Raw genomic sequence first — 18,874 nt, 5'->3', positions numbered from 1 at the left:
GTATGAAGCTCTATATATACACAACTGAAGGGCAATTCAACACACAATACCGGGGCAATAGTACTGGGGCAATAGTCTAAATGCATCTTGTCGGAAGTATGAAGCTCTATATATACAGAACTGAAGGGCAATTCATCACACAATACTGGGGCAATAGTACTGGGGCAATAGTCTAAATGCATCTTGTCGGAGGTATGAAGCTCTATATATACACAACTGAAGGGCAATTCAACACACAATACTGGGGCAATAGTACTGGGGCAATAGTCTAAATGCATCTTGTCGGAGGTATGAAGCTCTATATATACAGAACTGAAGGGCAATTCATCACACAATACTGGGGCAATAGTACTGGGGCAATAGTCTAAATGCATCTTGTCAGGGGTATCAAGCTCTATATATATACACAACTGAAGGGCAATTCAACACACAATACCGGGGCAATAGTACTGGGGCAATAGTCTAAATGCATCTTGTCGGAGGTATGAAGCTCTATATATACACAACTGAAGGGCAATTCAAGACACAATACCGGGGCAATAGTACTGGGGCAATAGTCTAAATGCATCTTGTCGGAGGTATGAAGCTCTATATATATATTCAACTGAAGGGCAATTCAACACACAATACCGGGGCAATAGTACTGGGGCAATAGTCTAAATGCATCTTGTCGGAGGTATGAAGCACTATATATACTCAACTGAAGGGCAATTCAACACACAATACCGGGCAATAGTACTGGGGCAATAGTCTAAATGCATCTTGTCGGAGGTATGACGCTCTATATATACACAACTGAAGGGCAATTCAACTCACAATACCGGGGCAATAGTACTGGGGCAATAGTCTAAATGCATCTTGTCGGAGGTATGAAGCTCTATATATACTCAACTGAAGGGCAATTCAACACACAATACTGGGGCAATAGTACTGGGGCAATAGTCTAAATGCATCTTGTCGGAGGTATGAAGCTCTATATATACACAACTGAAGGGCAATTCAACACACAATACTGGGGCAATAGTACTGGGGCAATAGTCTAAATGCATCTTGTCGGAGGTATGAAGCTCTATATATACACAACTGAAGGGCAATTCAACACACAATACCGGGGCAATAGTACTGGGGCAATAGTCTAAATGCATCTTGTCGGAGGTATGAAGCTCTATATATACTCAACTGAAGGGCAATTCAACACACAATACCGGGGCAATAGTACTGGGGCAATAGTTTAAATGCATCTTGTCGGAGGTATGACGCTCTATATATATACACAACTGAAGGGCAATTCATCACACAATACCGGGGCAATAGTACTGGGGCAATAGTCTAAATGCATCTTGTCGGAGGTATGAAGCTCTATATATACTCAACTGAAGGGCAATTCAACACACAATACTGGGGCAATAGTACTGGGGCAATAGTCTAAATGCATCTTGTCGGGGGTATGAAGCTCTATATATACACAACTGAAGGGCAATTCAACACACAATACTGGGGCAATAGTACTGGGGCAATAGTCTAAATGCATCTTGTCGGAGGTATGAAGCTCTCTATATACTCAACTGAAGGGCAATTCAACACACAATACCGGGGCAATAGTACTGGGGCAATAGTCTAAATGCATCTTGTCGGAGGTATGAAGCTCTATATATACTCAACTGAAGGGCAATTCAACACTGGGGCAATAGTACTGGGGCAAAAGTCTAAATGCATCTTGTCGGAGGTATGAAGCTCTATATATACTCAACTGAAGGGCAATTCAACACACAATACCGGGGCAATAGTCTAAATGCATCTTGTCGGGGGTATTAAGCTCTATATATACTCAACTGAAGGGCAATTCAACACACAATACCGGGGCAATAGTACTGGGGCAATAGTCTAAATGCATCTTGACGGAGGTATGAAGCTCTATATATACACAACTGAAGGGCAATTCAACACACAATACCGGGGCAATAGTACTGGGGCAATAGTCTAAATGCATCTTGTCGGAGGTATGAAGCTCTATATATACACAACTGAAGGGCAATTCAACACACAATACCGGGGCAATAGTACTGGGGCAATAGTCTAAATGCATCTTGTCGGAGGTATGAAGCTCTATATATACACAACTGAAGGGCAATTCAACACACAATACCGGGGCAATAGTACTGGGGCAATAGTCTAAATGCATCTTGTCGGAGGTATGAAGCTCTATATATACACAACTGAAGAGCAATTCAACACACAATACCGGGGCAATAGTACTGGGGCAATAGTCTAAATGAATCTTGTCGGAGGTATGAAGCTCTATATATACACAACTGAAGGGCAATTCAACACACAATACCGGGGCAATAGTACTGGGGCAATAGTCTAAATGCATCTTGTCGGAGGTATGAAGCTCTATATATACACAACTGAAGGGCAATTCAACACACAATACCGGGGCAATAGTACTGGGGCAATAGTCTAAATGCATCTTGTCGGAGGTATGAAGCTCTATATATACACAACTGAAGGGCAATTCAACACACAATACCGGGGCAATAGTACTGGGGCAATAGTCTAAATGCATCTTGTCGGAGGTATGAAGCTCTATATATACACAACTGAAGAGCAATTCAACACACAATACTGGGGCAATAGTACTGGGGCAATAGTCTAAATGCATCTTGTCGGAGGTATGAAGCTCTATATATACAGAACTGAAGGGCAATTCAACACACAATACCGGGGCAATAGTACTGGGGCAATAGTCTAAATGCATCTTGTCGGAGGTATGACGCTCTATATATATACACAACTGAAGGGCAATTCAACACACAATACCGGGGCAAAGGTACTGGGGCAATAGTCTAAATGTTTCCTGTCGCAGTATGAAGCGCTATATAAATACAACTATAGTACAATACAAAACACAATACTGGGGCAATATTCTAAATGCTTCCTGTCAGGGTATGAAGCGCTTTACGAATACAACTATAGTACCATGCAATACACAATACTGATGCAGTAGTCTTAAAGCGCTAAGCATTCCTACGTCATAAACAGTGAAGAGCAGGTATTGAGGCGTAGAGATATTTTTGGCCGAATGTATTGGGTGCAGAAGTGCCTCGTGTTCATGAATTGAGGTTGTGGGGTGGGGGGCTGCTGCTGGTGAAGGCGGCCTTGTGTACAGCCTCACCTCCAGCCCTCGGACCCTACCCAGCCGAGACCGCTCCAGATCCGCCTCGCGCCTCTTATCGCACCGCAGATTAGGTGTGACCTCGAGATGCCTTTCACTCAGGTATGAGTGGGCGCCTCGCTCCTTTCTTCTCGGCGCTCCCCCACTCTCAGGGCTTTATAGAAATCTATGTAATGCTCGCCAGAGGTGGCACAGCTGGTGCCCTTGGGATGCCTGCTGCTGAGGGCGGGAAGATGTTTAAAAGGCCCACGGCTCGTTTTTCAGAGATTTTATGGGGTGAACGAGAGCGGCCGCGTTCTTGATGTTTACACGGATAATAATTAGTGGGATCGAGTGGGTTTGTGTGTGGGGGGGGAGGGGGGGGGGGGAAGAGTGTAGGGCGCGTACAAAGTTATGATCGCGGGTGGAATGGGCCTGCTTGGACATCCATCCTTCCAATGAGGCGTGGATCTTAGGGGGTCTGGGGTACACCCCGCAGGACCGCTCCTACCTGCAGCACAGGTGACCTCTGTGCAGAGGGAGAGGAGTCCTCAGCAAGACACACGATTACAGCGGTCTCAAATGCAACGTTTCGCTCCCCAGACTCCACGCGGGCCACATGTCCCTCTGGTCGTATTGTACAGCTTCTGTACATCTGTATGTTCCTCTGGTGGTATTCTACGGCATGTGTACATCTGTATATCCCTCTGGTCGTATTGTACAGCAGATGTACTTCTGAATGTCCCTCTGGTGGTATTTTAAAGCAGGTCTACCTACACCTGAATGCTCCTCAGGTTTTTTTTACATTAGGTGTATATCTGTTAGTTACTGTGGTGGTATTGTACAACATGTGTACATATACATGTTCCTTCGCTTTTATTGTACACCAGGTGTACATCTGTGAGTAGGCTGCTCTGGTGGTATTGTACAACAGGTGCACATCTGTTTGCTCATATTTATAGTAGGAGGTCGGCGTAACTCGCATAATAACATAGAATAATTTCCCGAAATGACTGCAGAATTACATGCAATTTATGAGAAAAGCACATCTCTCTCCCAAAAATTATCAGTAGTCCATTGAAGTAAAAACTGAACTCGAAAATGAAATTTTTTCTTGATTTTCAGTTGCTAAGGTTCAAAACACTGACACAGCGGTCTGCTGGGGTTTGTTTGTAGAACGCCCTTGCTAAAGGAACTGACACTCTCATTCAAAACAATGCTTTTTGCATTTGATTGTGTAGTTTTGCACACAAATAATGGCACTGACTTAAAAAAAATTACGCGAATGGTACATCTCACATTAAAGTTTCCCCCCCAAAAATACGTTTTGTGGCGTTAGGCGCAATCTCTGTAATTTTGTTTATATTTTGTTGCATTTAATTTCCAAAATTACAGCAGTGGAAATCAGCAGCCTTCGATACTGTGTCTTACCATCATTTACTTCGAAGGATGCATTACATTGGCTACATTCAGCCATCTTGCATTGGTTCAATTCTTTCTTAAGTAACTGATCGCAATCGGTACAGCCTCCGCCTATTAGACCGAGTTCCAACGATTTGCACTGTGGAGTTCCTTACGGCTCCTCTCTGAGCCCCACTCTATTTAATGTTTACCTAGTCCCACCAGCTAACATTGTAAAAAAAAAACAAGAGGATTTGAGATAATCATGTATGCTGATGACACTCAACTGATTATCTCTAGTGCCGATAAGTGTGATGAAACAAAGGATAATCTAGGTGAGTGCCTTACTGAGGTAGCAGAGTGGCTGCACACTCATTGGCTCAAACTAAATGCAGATAAATCAGAAATGTTGTTTGGAAGTGCTGACATTTTTTGGAATGATTTATGGTGGTCAAAAATGTAAGCCCTACACCCAAACTCAAGAAAGTGGTTACAAATCTGGGCTTTCTTATTGACAATGCCCTCACCCTACAAGAGCAAGTAACCAGGGCTCAAGGGGTTTGTTTCGGATTGCTACATACCCTTCGGAAACTATTCAGATGGATTCCAGTTGCTTGGAGAAGGAACATAATCCAAACTTTAATCCTGAGTTGGACTGATTATGGTAATGCATTATATGTAGGCATGGCTTAGTACCTGAACTGTCTGAACTGGGGTGGCTGAGTGAGCTAAAGAATGTTGATGGATTAAACCCAGATCAGTTGACTGGGGGTGAGTGTTTGATTTGCTCAAACGTTCTGTCCATCATCCCCTTTTGTATCGCTTAGTACCTGTTCACACAACTCTAGACCATTCAAAACATACCAGCTAAACTTATTTGTAGTAAAAGCAAAACGAGCTCCGCATCCACCTGCTTTGACCATCTCCATTGGCTTCCAGTCCGTAAACGGGCCACCTTCAAGTTAATGTGCTATACGCTTAGAGCACCCCATGGAAATGACCCTACACTATTGTTGAACAAAGTCAGTTTCCACACACCTATACAGAACTTTAGATTAGCTAACAGGGCTTTGATATCTTGTAAAAGAATCAAAAGTGTTTGGATGGACGGTCGTTCTTTTAACTTTTTAGCCTCCAGTCACTGGAATAAGCTCCCTCCGGAGTTACCGTCTGTGCCAGATATGCCACCATTTCTAAAGAAATTGAAGACCTGGTTATGCTCACTTTAGGCCCATGGTCAGAACCAGTATTGATAATAGTTTAGCGCCGGGATATCCCTCTGGGGATGAGTTGCCCCTTTATAAATATCTAATACACATATGGCTTGCTTATTTGCCGAAAAAAGTTATGAATGGACATTCAATACAGATACAGTTACTCCGGCATAATTCAGATTTCATAGATGTATGGCGTGTCCATGAATATGTTCCTCTTTTGGGGTTGCACGGCACGGATTGTCTTGCTAAAAGCACATTTAGTCCGCATGGACTTCCCTAGTTTGTTTAAATGTCAGTGGCTAGCTGCAGAAGTTAATGTTGGGCTCCACGTTGTGTTTTCCTTTGATTACACACTGCTAAGCCCCTGCTTACATAATCCAAAGGGTCTAATTCCTTCCTTTAGAAACTAAACAAACATATTTAGCTGTTTTCTATCCGACACAAATGTTAGCAATTTTTCACGTTAGCCACTTCCTCGTGTAGTTCTAAGGACACCACATCAAATCTGACGCGCCAGTGTGGTAGACTTAAAGGAGACGTGCGCTATAAAATATGCGAATAGTTATGCTTTAATTCCTGCCAGGCTTCCCAATCAAAAACCCTGCATCTATTTTACTTTATTAATTTATATACGACTTTCGACCATTCCGACCTCCCCGGGGTGTTATAGTTACCTGGACATTTCACTCATACAAAACCATTGAAATTGCTCCTATATAGTTTGTTGGACTAACTATATTTCGCGCACCCGCAATCCACTGCTGATGATGTCACATATTACATCATTCATGACATCACTGATGACATCTCAAATGACCTCTGTTTTACCTGCTGTCACTTTCTGTGCGCCTGCAAATCAATAACACAACTTTATTTTGGTGGTGATCGTGGTCGTTTTTGCAGACTTGACTCAGCAGCTCTCAGGGTCGAATGTCTGCTCCTCCATCCTGGTCTTTTTGTGGTCTTGAAGGACGGTGTCTTTGGGTGGAAGTGGCGGTGAGTGCTGGGTGCCTGTAATGCCACCTGTTAACTCACACCCCAGAGTCGCAGACTGGCCATCTCCCCTCATAGCCAGGGCCACTCAAACATGAATCCGATGCTGGGGCGTCACGTCTGCCTGATGATCTGTGTGAATTCAATACACTTCATTTATAATCCACCACTTGATGCAGAATTTAAAAAAAAACAAAAAAGCTAAATGTTTGTTGCTCAAATGAATAAAAGGCTATTCAACTTGTTCCACCTATGGAGTGATGCCGCACCTGATTCTTTGCAAAAACTAACTTTTCATCTGCTGACTGTTCTATTTGGGCATTTAAGGTGGTGACCCACATATTAACTATAAAACAGTATATGTCGAATGTCAATAATTTTCTTTTTCAGAAACATATGTGCATTTATAGCACTGGTATCCTTTGTGTATCAATGTGTTAACATTTTTATATGGAAAGAGAATATTGCCATATAATGGTAGCCTACCTTGTGTTTTTATGCCGCATAATTTAGTCACTGATGCCAGATTATTTGGTTCTTTACTGCCTCCTGGCTCTTCATAACTCGTTGTCCCTGCTCGTAGCTGCTCTAACCTTCGTCCTGCCTTTTCGTTTCAGATCTACACCGATTGGGCTAATCACTACCTTGCAAAATCTGGCCATAAACGATTGATAAAAGACCTGCAACAAGACGTGACGGACGGGGTCCTGCTGGCGGAGATCATCCAGGTTGTTGGTGAGTGTCCGACCAGCCCTATTGGCTTTGCCAGTACTTGTCAGCGCTGATTTGTATTCGATATCCGATAAATAACACGTGCAGAAACACGCTTCCAATAAACAACAAAACTGAAACAAGCCATAACCATTAAAAGTTCCTTTTCGTGAAAAGCTCCCGGAGTACAGATCTCTGTGCCTTCTGAGATCAGGACAGTAACCCCATAGAGCTATTTAAACTGAAACACTCACTTCCGGAACGCCACCGCCTCAAATAAAGCAGCGGTACTTACTTCCCTGATAACATCCCTGTCTTGTTTCTCTCCCCTGAAAACAATTCTTTAGTTGCACTCCACCATCCAAATGAAACTGCTGTTTGAATCTCTAATCCATCCGGATGGGCCAACTTTACCCTTCGCAGCACTTTATTGTAGTTTGTAGTATTGCTTAAGAAATGTTGCCATTCTTTTCTCTCCTGTAAAGCGCCCTGATACCCAGGGGTCTTGGCCACGCTATGAAAAAATATGTATTAAATAATTAACAATAGCATTGATGTGAATAACTACAATTGAAAATGTTGCCAATCTGATAGAATTACATTTTCCAGAGGTCTGTGCAAGGGTGAGTTGTATTCTGTATCTGAGTCGCTCATGTTCTCTCCTTTACATCACTTTCCTCTGTAGTCTCTCCCTGTTTCTTTCCACATTTATTTCTGGGGTCTATCGTCCAGCTGCATGGCTCACACTTAAGCTTCCTCCTCTTCATCGCTATGTTTTCATTCTGTTTGTCTATGTGTACTTTTTTTGTGCGGCCTTCCCATGACCACTTCCAGACCCCCCCCACAGCCCCCCCCCCCCCCCCCGCGCACACTGTTTTCTTTTCTTTTGGCACTGTCAATATTTCAACAGCTGTGCATACCTCCTTCACACACTTTCCCATAGAACAACTGTAATTGGCAAATAAACGAACACCCCCCTGTGCACACAGCAGAGAGGTCAAGTACTGAATGTGCATGTAGTGTGAAGAGCTTAGGACCCATAAAGCAGGCACTGTGAGAAACATGCACTGATCCACCTCAACCTCGGCCCATTCTGTAGGCCTCAACCTACGGCATGACTGCACAGAGATGCCTAGAGTCAACTCTGTTTACATTATGCACGCTACAGACGTCATGTGTTTTTATGATAAACAAAACTACAGAAACACAACTGTCCCGAGTCACAAATTGAATTTTGCAGCACGTAAAACAGTACTACTACTTACATACTACAAAATGCAGTTCACAAACCTATGACCATTCACCTACGCGTGTGCCTTTCCTAGCTTTTGTCTTTGAGGAAACTCCGATGATATCTAAAATAGTATATATTCAGACAATAGGCATACTGTAGGTTGCAGTTTAGAGTTTTGAAAACAAACAAAAAAAATCTAAAATTCAGACAATTAAAAGACACTTAGGAAAGGTTTTTAAAAAATTGATGGTTTATTAAGCCACTTCGTCATATTTTTTATTTGTTTGAAAGCATGTCCTCTAGATTTCACTAGCCCTAAAAAGGGCAACATGCATCTTTGATTTTTGGGAATCTTTGAAATAGGTTTACTTTTTGCTGAAAATGATGTTTAAATGATACAGCCTCTTAATAATGTCTATCTGTAGGCAGTGTTTGAAACCAGTGACACTACAAAGTCACCCTCGTTTATAAATATTTACATATTGGCATCTTTTGATTCGATTCCGTGGTTCAGTGTTCCTTAAATGGAAGCAAAGTTTATATCAATGTAATGAAATCATATGACAGTATTGTAACCCACTACCGAGGTCTGAATAGGTTGTTAATGCCCCCTCTCTGCGGCTCGGGCCTTTAATGACGGAAAGCGCCTTTAACAACATATACTGTGAGGCGGAAGGTCAATAATGCTATTCCACCCACTAAAGGCAGAACGACCTAAAACAAAAAAGGAAAGCTAGAAAGACAAATGCGGCAGTGTTGGAGCAGATGGCCCGGCCGTACCAGCCAATAATGCCCCTGGGACACACCACTGTTGGAAATGTAGCTCTCAGCATTCTAGTGTTCTAATCACAATTGCTGCCTGCTTTCAGCATAATCAAATTAGGATTAACTATGAAAAATCTTTGATGGTGGGAAATAGCATATAAACCAGGGCACCCTACTGGATTCCACGGGTACTTGGAAGCACATTTTCTATGCATACTTTCTGTGTAAAATCAATAAGACATTGATGGGTTAAATGGCCTATAGTATAAAAGATGGAAGGTCATCTATTTGTCCCATGTTGGAGGCATTCAGTGTCTGCAAGGTGCAACCTTAACTTTTACCTAAACCAGACTAGTTAGAAAGATTTGTCTGGTTCATTCTAGTTACTATTTGGTACATTTTCCACTCTGTTTAAACAAGGCTCCCTTACATGTAAGAAATAGAAAAAGTGATGTGAGGGAGAGAGAACGAGGCAGAAAAACCTAGAGAGAGACAGAGGGAGCGAATGCTCTAGACCTTGCAAGGTTTCTTTCAGTCTGAGAATGGGTAACAGAAGTTGGTCAGATGGGCCTACCTCGCGTATTAAGTCCTGCTTATGAAGAGTGCCAAGTTAAGGAACAGTAATCAAACCTTGTTCACTAAACAAGCCGCGAGGGCCTGGTGGTTTCACCCCGGTGCCCTGCTGGCAAGGACTTTGCTAGGCCCTGCGGGATAGAAGACTTGTTGAGAATCTACTGACATTCAGTCCTCTATGGCGGCACCAGCTACTGTCTAGTGGGCGCCCCTTGGACTGATGGACCATTTGCACACTGATTATTAGACCTCTGACATGGGCCTTCGACTGATTTCAAAAGAGGCATAGTGATGTTGCCAGATCAACACTCGTTTCTACCAATGTAGTTTTGGGTTCCAAGTCAAGGTTGCAGGAAAGCCTTCCTTTGGATTTCTTACCATGAAACGTCCCCCTAGCATCATTTCTTCCCTACCTGCTGCAGTTTACCTTACTTGCAGTGCTCAAGTGCTTGGAGTATCGGCACTCCAGCCTTAAACTGCAGCAGTTTTGTTAATAATAACTGTTGCATGTGCCTAGAATCTTTAATATGGTGTCTGACCATCACCTCTCATGTTTCTGTTTGACCATGATGCCTGACTTTGGTCCACTAGTCTGACTATTGTGTCTGTCTCTATCTTGGAACGCTCCTTTTTATGTCGAGCCTAGAGGCAGCACGCATGCGCTGCTCTGTGAGGCATGCTGTAATCCCTCTGTTGGGTTAGACCATGCCCACCGCTTTCAATTTATTTCATGTGCCATATCCCAATTGTTTTTATTTTATAGGTGAAACACTCCTCTTTGTCCGCCTATGGGTGTGTTTTAACTTTTCTGGTCCCTTTTACATGTGCAGAAAATAAAGGCGGTGTCCCCCACGTGATCCTCTATATTCTTACACACCAAACACTCCCTTGTTCGTGCCTTGACCATACAAACCCAAATAACGGAACCAATTTATATGCAATAGGGTAACATTTTATTCCTATGGTAGTATTACTAATATTAAAAACAAGTTTATTCTAAAATCTTAATCTGGCAATTTCTGGTACTTAATCACAAATATTATTTCTTGATCTATCCAGAAGCACAATTTCACATCAATGTACACACATTAAAAACACATTATCTTGTCAGTATCACAATTAAAATAATCACAGATATCTCAAAACATATGAATGTCCATGTATACAAATAAAAATACTGTAACCAAAACCATAGGGTTATGGACGCAGCGTTTCGGTGGACGAAATTCAATAAGGCCACCTTTTTCAGGACTTTATTTATATGATAACAGTGATCAGTTTACTTTCCACGGAATGTATTAGTTCAGGGATTCCGAATAACATTATTTTCTTGACTGAGTGACTGACTCCGCACTCTAACAGAACTTTCAATAGTTCCTACACATCAGACTTTAACTACCATAGGCTCATCTGATTAAAAACCAATTTGATTTGTGCTCTCCAACTATATCCTTGCTCTGTGTGGAAACCCCTATTTGTTATTAATGCGCTATTGCCAGGCTCTCTTCAATTAGCCTTTTTAGTCGGCATAGGAAGAATCTTTTACTAGAAGCCTAATCCCGTCTCTAGGAATGGGTGTCTCTCTTCTGTCCAGCCCTCTGTGGGGTTAGACCACGCCCACCGCTTTCAATTTGTTATTTCAAGTGCCATATCCCAATTGCTTTCATTGTATAGGTGAAATACTCCTCTTTGTCCCGCCTGTGGGTGTGTTTTAACTTTCCTGACCCCTTTTGCATGTGGCCTTTCTTATAGTTTTATTTATCATTTGTTCGGCGCACTATTTTATTTTTTACATTCAATGGTCTCGCAACATTTTTTGCTTCACCTGAGCCTCTTGTTCACTTCGTGTGTGTGTGTGTGTGTGTAATCTGCTCCTGTTGTCTTTGCTCCAGCCCCTCCCATTGTCCATATTTGCCACATCCATTGTTTTTTTTTTTTTTATTAGGGGGGTGGTTTATATAGCGCAACCTCAACTCTAATGTATCCGAGAGCTGTAGTTGGGTTGCAGACAAACACATTGATTTTAGGGACAGGACGATTAAGCGATTTGACCACCTTGGTTCGTGTCTTTCGGTGGAGGAAACATTTTGCCCTTCCCGTCTGCACTGTTACTAGTGTTCGCAAGGGTGGTAGCAACGGATTCGGTCGTGATGTAGTTTCCGCGTGCCGGTGACTGCAGAGACGAAACACTACGAGGTAAGTTGCCGCAAGAAATGCAATAAAAGCCACGCATGCGCTGCAGGATTTTTCAGGGGGCGTGAGCCCGAACCTATGCCTGCTTTGGACAAAAAGTTATTTCTCAAACTCCTGGACAAAACAAGCATTTGCAATACAAAAGTTCATGCATATGCAAGAGTTTAAGCTATTGGCATTGTAAATGACGATGCCCTTTTAATGTGTTTTAAAAACCAACACTTAAATAAAAGGCATTGTCATTTTCAATGTCAATAGCTCAAATTCTGGCAAATGTGAAACCTATTGCATTGGAAATGCTTGTTGACAATAATGCTCACCTCGTGGTCTAGTGCGTCTTGATTTTGGTGTCTGTCTCTAGGTTGGAGCCCTCCTTTTTGGGGATGGCGCTCAACTCGTGCTCTGGTGCACCTTGACTCTGGTGCTCCTTGACTCTGGTGTCTGTCTGTAGCTTGGAGCACTCCTTTTTGGCAATGGACTTCACCTCAAGGTCTAGTGCACCCTGACCGTGGTGTCTGTCTCCTGCTTGGAGCGATCTTTGTTGTCGATGGATCTCACCTCAGGCGCTAACACTCTATGTTCTTTATGGATGGTGCCTTTTTGCTACATTTCTTGAACGCAGCCAGCAAAGCTAGTTTCTAAGCACTGCCTACGACTCTGGCCAGCTTTGCTCCTTTGTGTGACCTCACAACCTCCATATACAAGCTTTTGATCTATCACCTGTGCTGAGTGGGTGACCTGCGCATGTGCACGCAATCCCAGGGGCCTTCGCAGATATAGTCTTGAAGTTCTCCGGTAGCACGTGCTGCCAGGCTGCTGAGCTATTCCGAGGATTCACTTGTAAAAATAATCGCTAACTTTCCATCCTAAGCGAACTCAAACCAGGATAAATATAGAACAGCTGCAGCCTGGCGTGGTCCACAGAATAGGTCTACGCGGAGAGGGAAAGCGACAACAGATGCATCTGAAAAACTCCATCTCCAGGGTCTGATCAGACATGTGTTTGTTGAAAGGGGTTGACCATCCCCTCCAGGAGCCCCATTATGCTGACTATGGGGGATCCAATAACTTCTGTTTGATCTGTTTAATTGGACAGTTACTGCAGCAAGGGCCATTTTTAGGCCAATGAGCACAGATGTCAAGAAACCATTGTCCTAAATCAGGGGTGTTTAGTATAGATCTTAGTGGGCCCTATCTACGACAGATTTTCAAAGCAACCAATTGCTTCTGAAAAAAGTTTCGTATACATTAATGGAATGTAAATGTTTCTTCATGTGAATATCTTCAACGTCTGTTTGGATCTGACCCTCCTGGGCCATTGTAAATTTAATGTCAAGCTTTTGTTCTACTCTGTAACCATCCATCCTCTACAGAGGTTTACAACACAGAGTGCCAGGTGCACAAGAGTGCTCCCATCTTTGTCGGGTCAGAGTGTATAAAATAAACAAGCATTGGTAGTGCCAGGCTTGTAACAGAAAGTGCCTTGATGCTTCCATCAATGCAGTCACTCCTCCGTGTGTGGATGCACTCAATGACGCATCCATGTACGTATGCATCTATTGATCCATCCATTTGCGTTTTCTTATGCTCACGTACTCATCAATCGACAACACCACCCGTATAAACTCCCCGGCACTGAGGTAAGATGTTCAGTTCTCAGTCAGACATATTGTTGCTTTTTGTGAGGGGGGTTGGGAGTTCTTCGGTATTGTTACTCCTGGTCTGTGAGGAGCTTTAGAGGTCTGTCAATGGAGCACCACCGCTGTCTGTGAGGGGTGAGAGTGCGGTCATGCTGTGTGAGTGCTAACTTGGGAAGGTTGTGACTGCTATCCTATGATTGGTTGTACCTCTGGGTGTCTTGCGGTGAAGGTGGTGGGAGTGCTACCAGTAGTATGCGGCCGCTGGTGTGCATGGGGTGTTGGAAGATTTCTGGTTGTACTTCGACTGGTTGGCTGTTACTCTAAAGAGGGTGGGAGTCCTACCGGTAGTATGAGGCTGCTGGTATTTATGGGGTGTCGGAATGCTTTTGGTTTTACATCTGGTTGTCTGGCTGTTACTCCGAATGGGGCGGGAGTGCTACTGGTACTAAGAGACTGCTAGATAGCATGGGGTGTGACAATGCTTCTGCTAAGGTGTGACTTGTACTGGGAATGAGTGTAATTGTGCTGTTGCTATTCAGTATGTTTAGGGTGTTTTACTTTTCCACCTTAAGGACTTTAGTGGTCCGCCATGTTTTCGCTGAGGCCATGGCTGTAGGCATCCTGTGTACTTATTCAACAATGGACAAGTCTTATTCTTGAAACAACTCTGCAGTCATTCTTCCCAAGGGGAGTTGTCTTCCTCTGCTCGAGAGCCTTCATGGTTTGCTTTCCCTAATAAAGCTTTCCAAAGATTGCACTGGGCAAAATAGATCCATCTATTTCCATTGATGTCCATTTATTTTGTTTTGAGAACCCATTCTCAGTGGCAGCTGGCAGCCCGCCACTATGTGCAGAACCGGTTGTGCTTCCTGCATCACCAAGCACTGGTCACACCAATGAACAGAGTCTGAGCTCCCGCACCCTGCACTCCCTCGTGCTCGCAGGCTCCCACCTCCCATTGGAGCTTGTGATGTCACAGTAGAGGCTCCTCTGGACAGGGGCATAGTAGTGAGGCTCTTCCGGGGCATAGGGCAATGACAGCATCTAAGTTGCTACTTGATCAACTGACATCGTTTACCTCTCGTCACCGCTGGTGATTTTTAGGGACGAGTTACTATTGACCCAAACTGAGCATAAAACAAATCCCTTTAACACTTGAACCTCGGGGTAGCGAAGCAGAGCAGTCCAACACTTACTTATGAGGTGGCGTAGATTAGAAACTCAGACCCCCTCAAAGCTCACAATAACTGTTCCTAAATCGATGCACAGTCGGTGCTTTTAAAATTTAAATGTTCTTGAACGCATACACAACTGAACACTACACATACAATTGTACACTGTTAAATCAAGAGTTCCATATTACCCCCTGGATTAAAGATCGATTTATAAAGGTTAAAAACTAGAACACCCTTCCTTTGATTCTTTTCTCTTAGTTCCGCATGCAAAGCCCCTTTCTGTTGTATTTGCCACTTAGTTAAGAATATAAAACCCATCCTATTGCATCTGTCAGAGTTCTTAATGTAAAACCCTTCCCTACTGTCTTTGACACAGGGTCTGTGTTATCAATGTCCCCCACTGTCGCAACCAATGGAACAGCTTCACGAGTGGAGTAATACACCTCCTGCCTCATAACATGTCCATACAATAGAGGATGAACAAAGGGCCGGAGCCAATCCCCTCTCTGTATACTGCTCTTGATTCCCAATATGCACTTATGCATTGGCAGGCCTATGCATCCATGTTGGTCTTGCCTTCTTCTGCACCAGGTGACGCTGATTGATGTAGGCCTTCTCTGTGCTTTTTCCAACACACCCCTGTACACCAAAACCCATGCACTGCTCAGAGCCTTCTTCTAGGTCTACCCCTTTGTTATGGACACTAATTAAACAGCAACATTTTTTAGAGGGTGGGGTATTAATGCTCTTCTTAAATGTGCTCTGGTACCCCATAAGTAAGGGTACGGTGTCTTGTGGCGTATGCAGGTCTCCTCCAACCTACCTGTGCGGCTCATGGGAGCCAATAACAAGAAAGCATTAGGCGCCCACCCAGTGCCGTCTTTTACAAGGAGGGTCCAGCTCCGTGGTTTGCTCTTCCAGGCCCCCAAGTACACAGAGTTTCTGTGCATATGCGGTGCCTGTTATGCGGCGCGCTAGTTATGCGGCACTGCGAGTATTCTTGCAGTGAGGTCTGGTTCCCATCAGAGTGGTGGCGGCGGAATGAACCTGGGGCATTCAGCGCAGCAGGGAGCATTTAAAACATGAAACTCCCCTCCCTGCATAAACTGAAAACCGAGCTTCACATAGAAGAGGTGGAATCTCTAATTTGAGACCCGGTCATTGGCTGTGTAGGACAGCACGGCTGTGGCCACCGGGCAAACCCAGCATGCGGCAGGACCAGCCCACATCAGAGCGCGTCTGCAGCGGATACGACGGGTTCCCAGTCATTCATTTTTAATAGTAATCGCATGGTTTGTTTGGTGTTTTTGCCAAAAGCGTTTTAGCCCTGGGATTCACGAGACCAGGGCATACTTTGCGATTGTGGTGAAACCACTGCACTTCAGTGGGAGATTCCTGTGAGGCCTTTCATGCCAGCCCCCCCCCTCCCCCCGCGACCATGACTTCTTTGAAAGATGTCTGCTGAGCCGTGGGCATGTTCATGAACAGATAGGAGGCAGGTACATCCCTCACCAGCCCTGGCACAGCGGTGTGTATAAAGCCTGGCCTTTGATGCCTTATTAGCAGCAGGGTATTGCCCGGCTCCCAGAGTGCATTACAGTGGGCGTTTCCAAGGCCAGGTGAGCCAGGCTGCGGCAGGGTGGTTGGCATCTTAACACACCGGCAGGAAGTCTTCTGCCAGCCCTTCCCATAGAGGTGCTCGTGCCTGGGAGTGAATCCATTCTTTGCGGTGTAATCCACCAGTTTCAGTCTTAGCACTGTTACTGGGTGTTGTGTAGGTTACCTGTGTGCCTGGTCACTGTATGTGCTCACCAATCCCTGCCACTGTGCCCAACCTGTTTCTAATAGTCACCGAAGCGGCCATGTTCATGCAAGATTAGGCATTGGCCCACTGCTTACAGTAGTATTCATTGACTGTACTCTGGTTCTCTAATTCTATTGGACAGCGGTGAATAGGTTACTCCACTGGGTTGCACAATAGTTTTGATTTTACACTAGCCCTCTTCTGCAGTGATGTGGACTCGCCATAGTTCTCTTGAACAGTGATCAGTTCTTGCACAAGTTTTCTTGGACAGTGGTGCATTTCTTACAGTACTTCCCTTGGACAATGATGTGGTTGTTAAACTGATACTCTTGGACAATGGCTAGGATGTTTTCTCTAGTTCTCTAGGACGGTGGTCTGATTCTTTCACTAGTTCTCTTGGACAGTGGCTAGGTTCTTTAACTAGTTCTTTTGGATAGTGGTTTGATTCACTAGTTCTATTGGACAATAGTTAGGTTCTTTAACTAGTTTTTTTGGATAGTGGTTTGTTTCTTTCAATAGTTCTCTTAGACAGTGGATTGATTCTTTCACTAGTTCTCTTGGACAGTGGCGAGGTTCTTTAACTAGTTCTTTTGGATAGTGGTTTGATTCACTAGTTCTATTGGACAATAGTTAGGTTCTTTAACTAGTTTTTTTGGATAGTGGTTTGTTTCTTTCAATAGTTCTCTTAGACAGTGGATTCATTCTTTCACTAGTTCCCTTGGACAGTAGCTTGGTTCTTACACTAGTTCTCTTGGACATTGGTGTGAGTCTTTCACTAGCTTCTTTAGTCAGCGGCTCAGATCTTATACGCATTGTCTTGTGGTACGGTTCTTACAGTAGTTCGTTTGGGTAGTGGTTTCTGCATAGTTTTCTTGGAGAGCGATGTGGTTCTTATACTTCTGCTCATGAACAGTTATGTTGTGCTCGGTTCTTACTCGAGTTCTTTTGGATAGTTTCAGGTCAGTTTGTTTGGACAGTAGTTAATTTATTAATAGTTTTGGCGGAGAATGGTGCAGTTCTTGGAGTATTCCTGCTCAGTGGTTTATTTTGACTACTAATTCTGTCGGATAATGGCTGAATTCTTTCACCAGTTCTAGATAGAGACTGGTTTTAAGGCTAGTTCTCTGTGATAGTGAGTCTGTTATTCTTAGTCAGGGGTCTGGTTCTTACTGAAATTCCTTTAAATGTATCCCTGTACCAGCTGTTTTCTAAAACTGACCCTTTGTGCTTCTACGGGACGGATGCGACCCAGGGTAGAGTTTTTCAACATCCAACAAGCTAGCACCCTCATGGTATCATTTATAATTAACAAATTGGACATATTGACAGCCTAAACCTTAATACCTGCGTTGATGGGGCAAGAACTGTCAGCATAGTATACGCTCAGCCATTCCGCGTCATTAAAGATGCAGAAGTCACACTCATTCATGGAGATGCCAGGGCTGTGACGGTCCCTCAAGAGGAGCAGACTCATGTTGGGTGTCTGAAGAGATGCACAGTCGAGTAAACAGATGGCGGTCATCAATTATTAAATGGGGATGTGCTTTTATTTCTGCTATGCGCTTCTGTAACAGGCAAGTGTGTGCATGGGTTAATAAGACTTCTGGCTAGCCTTTCCGTGGGTTCCTTTTACCTGCTAAGAGAAACCCCTTAGTAACAGTCATTTAAGTCCTATTTCTTAATGTTCTCTAGCTTACTTTTAGGCTAAGTACGGGTCATAAAGCAATGCGCTATCTGAAATCTATGCTTGTTTGCGCTATTGCCTACAGAATGACCTGAAAGTGACTGTCACGCTCAGAGATGTTGTCAATTATTGATGATGCTTGCGTTTGGAGGAGGAAATGTGTAATTGCTCACTTTTGGATGTCTTTAGACATTGTTTGAAGGTGGTTGTGTTATACAGAAATATTTCAACAAGTAGAAGGTTGTATCATTCTACAGAATCAGGTCGCCAGGTATGATGTGTTTTTTTCTTGAATTAGAAGTTTTATTTGTTTTAGAAATTGTTCCTTTA

General features: G+C 43.7%; 1 protein-coding gene across 9 annotated transcripts in view; it reads left to right on the top strand.

The window, feature by feature from the left end:
- Positions 1-18,874, top strand: part of NAV2 (neuron navigator 2) — a 669,134-nt gene that overhangs the window by 161,226 nt on the left and 489,034 nt on the right. For all 9 annotated transcript variants that reach the window (XM_086959512.1, XM_086959519.1, XM_086959517.1 and 6 more), the window contains exon 2: positions 7,383-7,500. In XM_086959512.1, the coding sequence (XP_086815638.1) occupies positions 7,383-7,500 (118 nt within the window). The remainder of the gene's footprint in view (positions 1-7,382; positions 7,501-18,874) is intronic.

This window comes from Lissotriton vulgaris, chromosome 2_2 (genome assembly GCF_964263255.1).
Source record: "Lissotriton vulgaris chromosome 2_2, aLisVul1.2, whole genome shotgun sequence".
Classification (NCBI taxonomy): domain Eukaryota; kingdom Metazoa; phylum Chordata; class Amphibia; order Caudata; family Salamandridae; genus Lissotriton; species Lissotriton vulgaris.
This window is presented reverse-complemented; position numbering and strand designations above follow the sequence as displayed.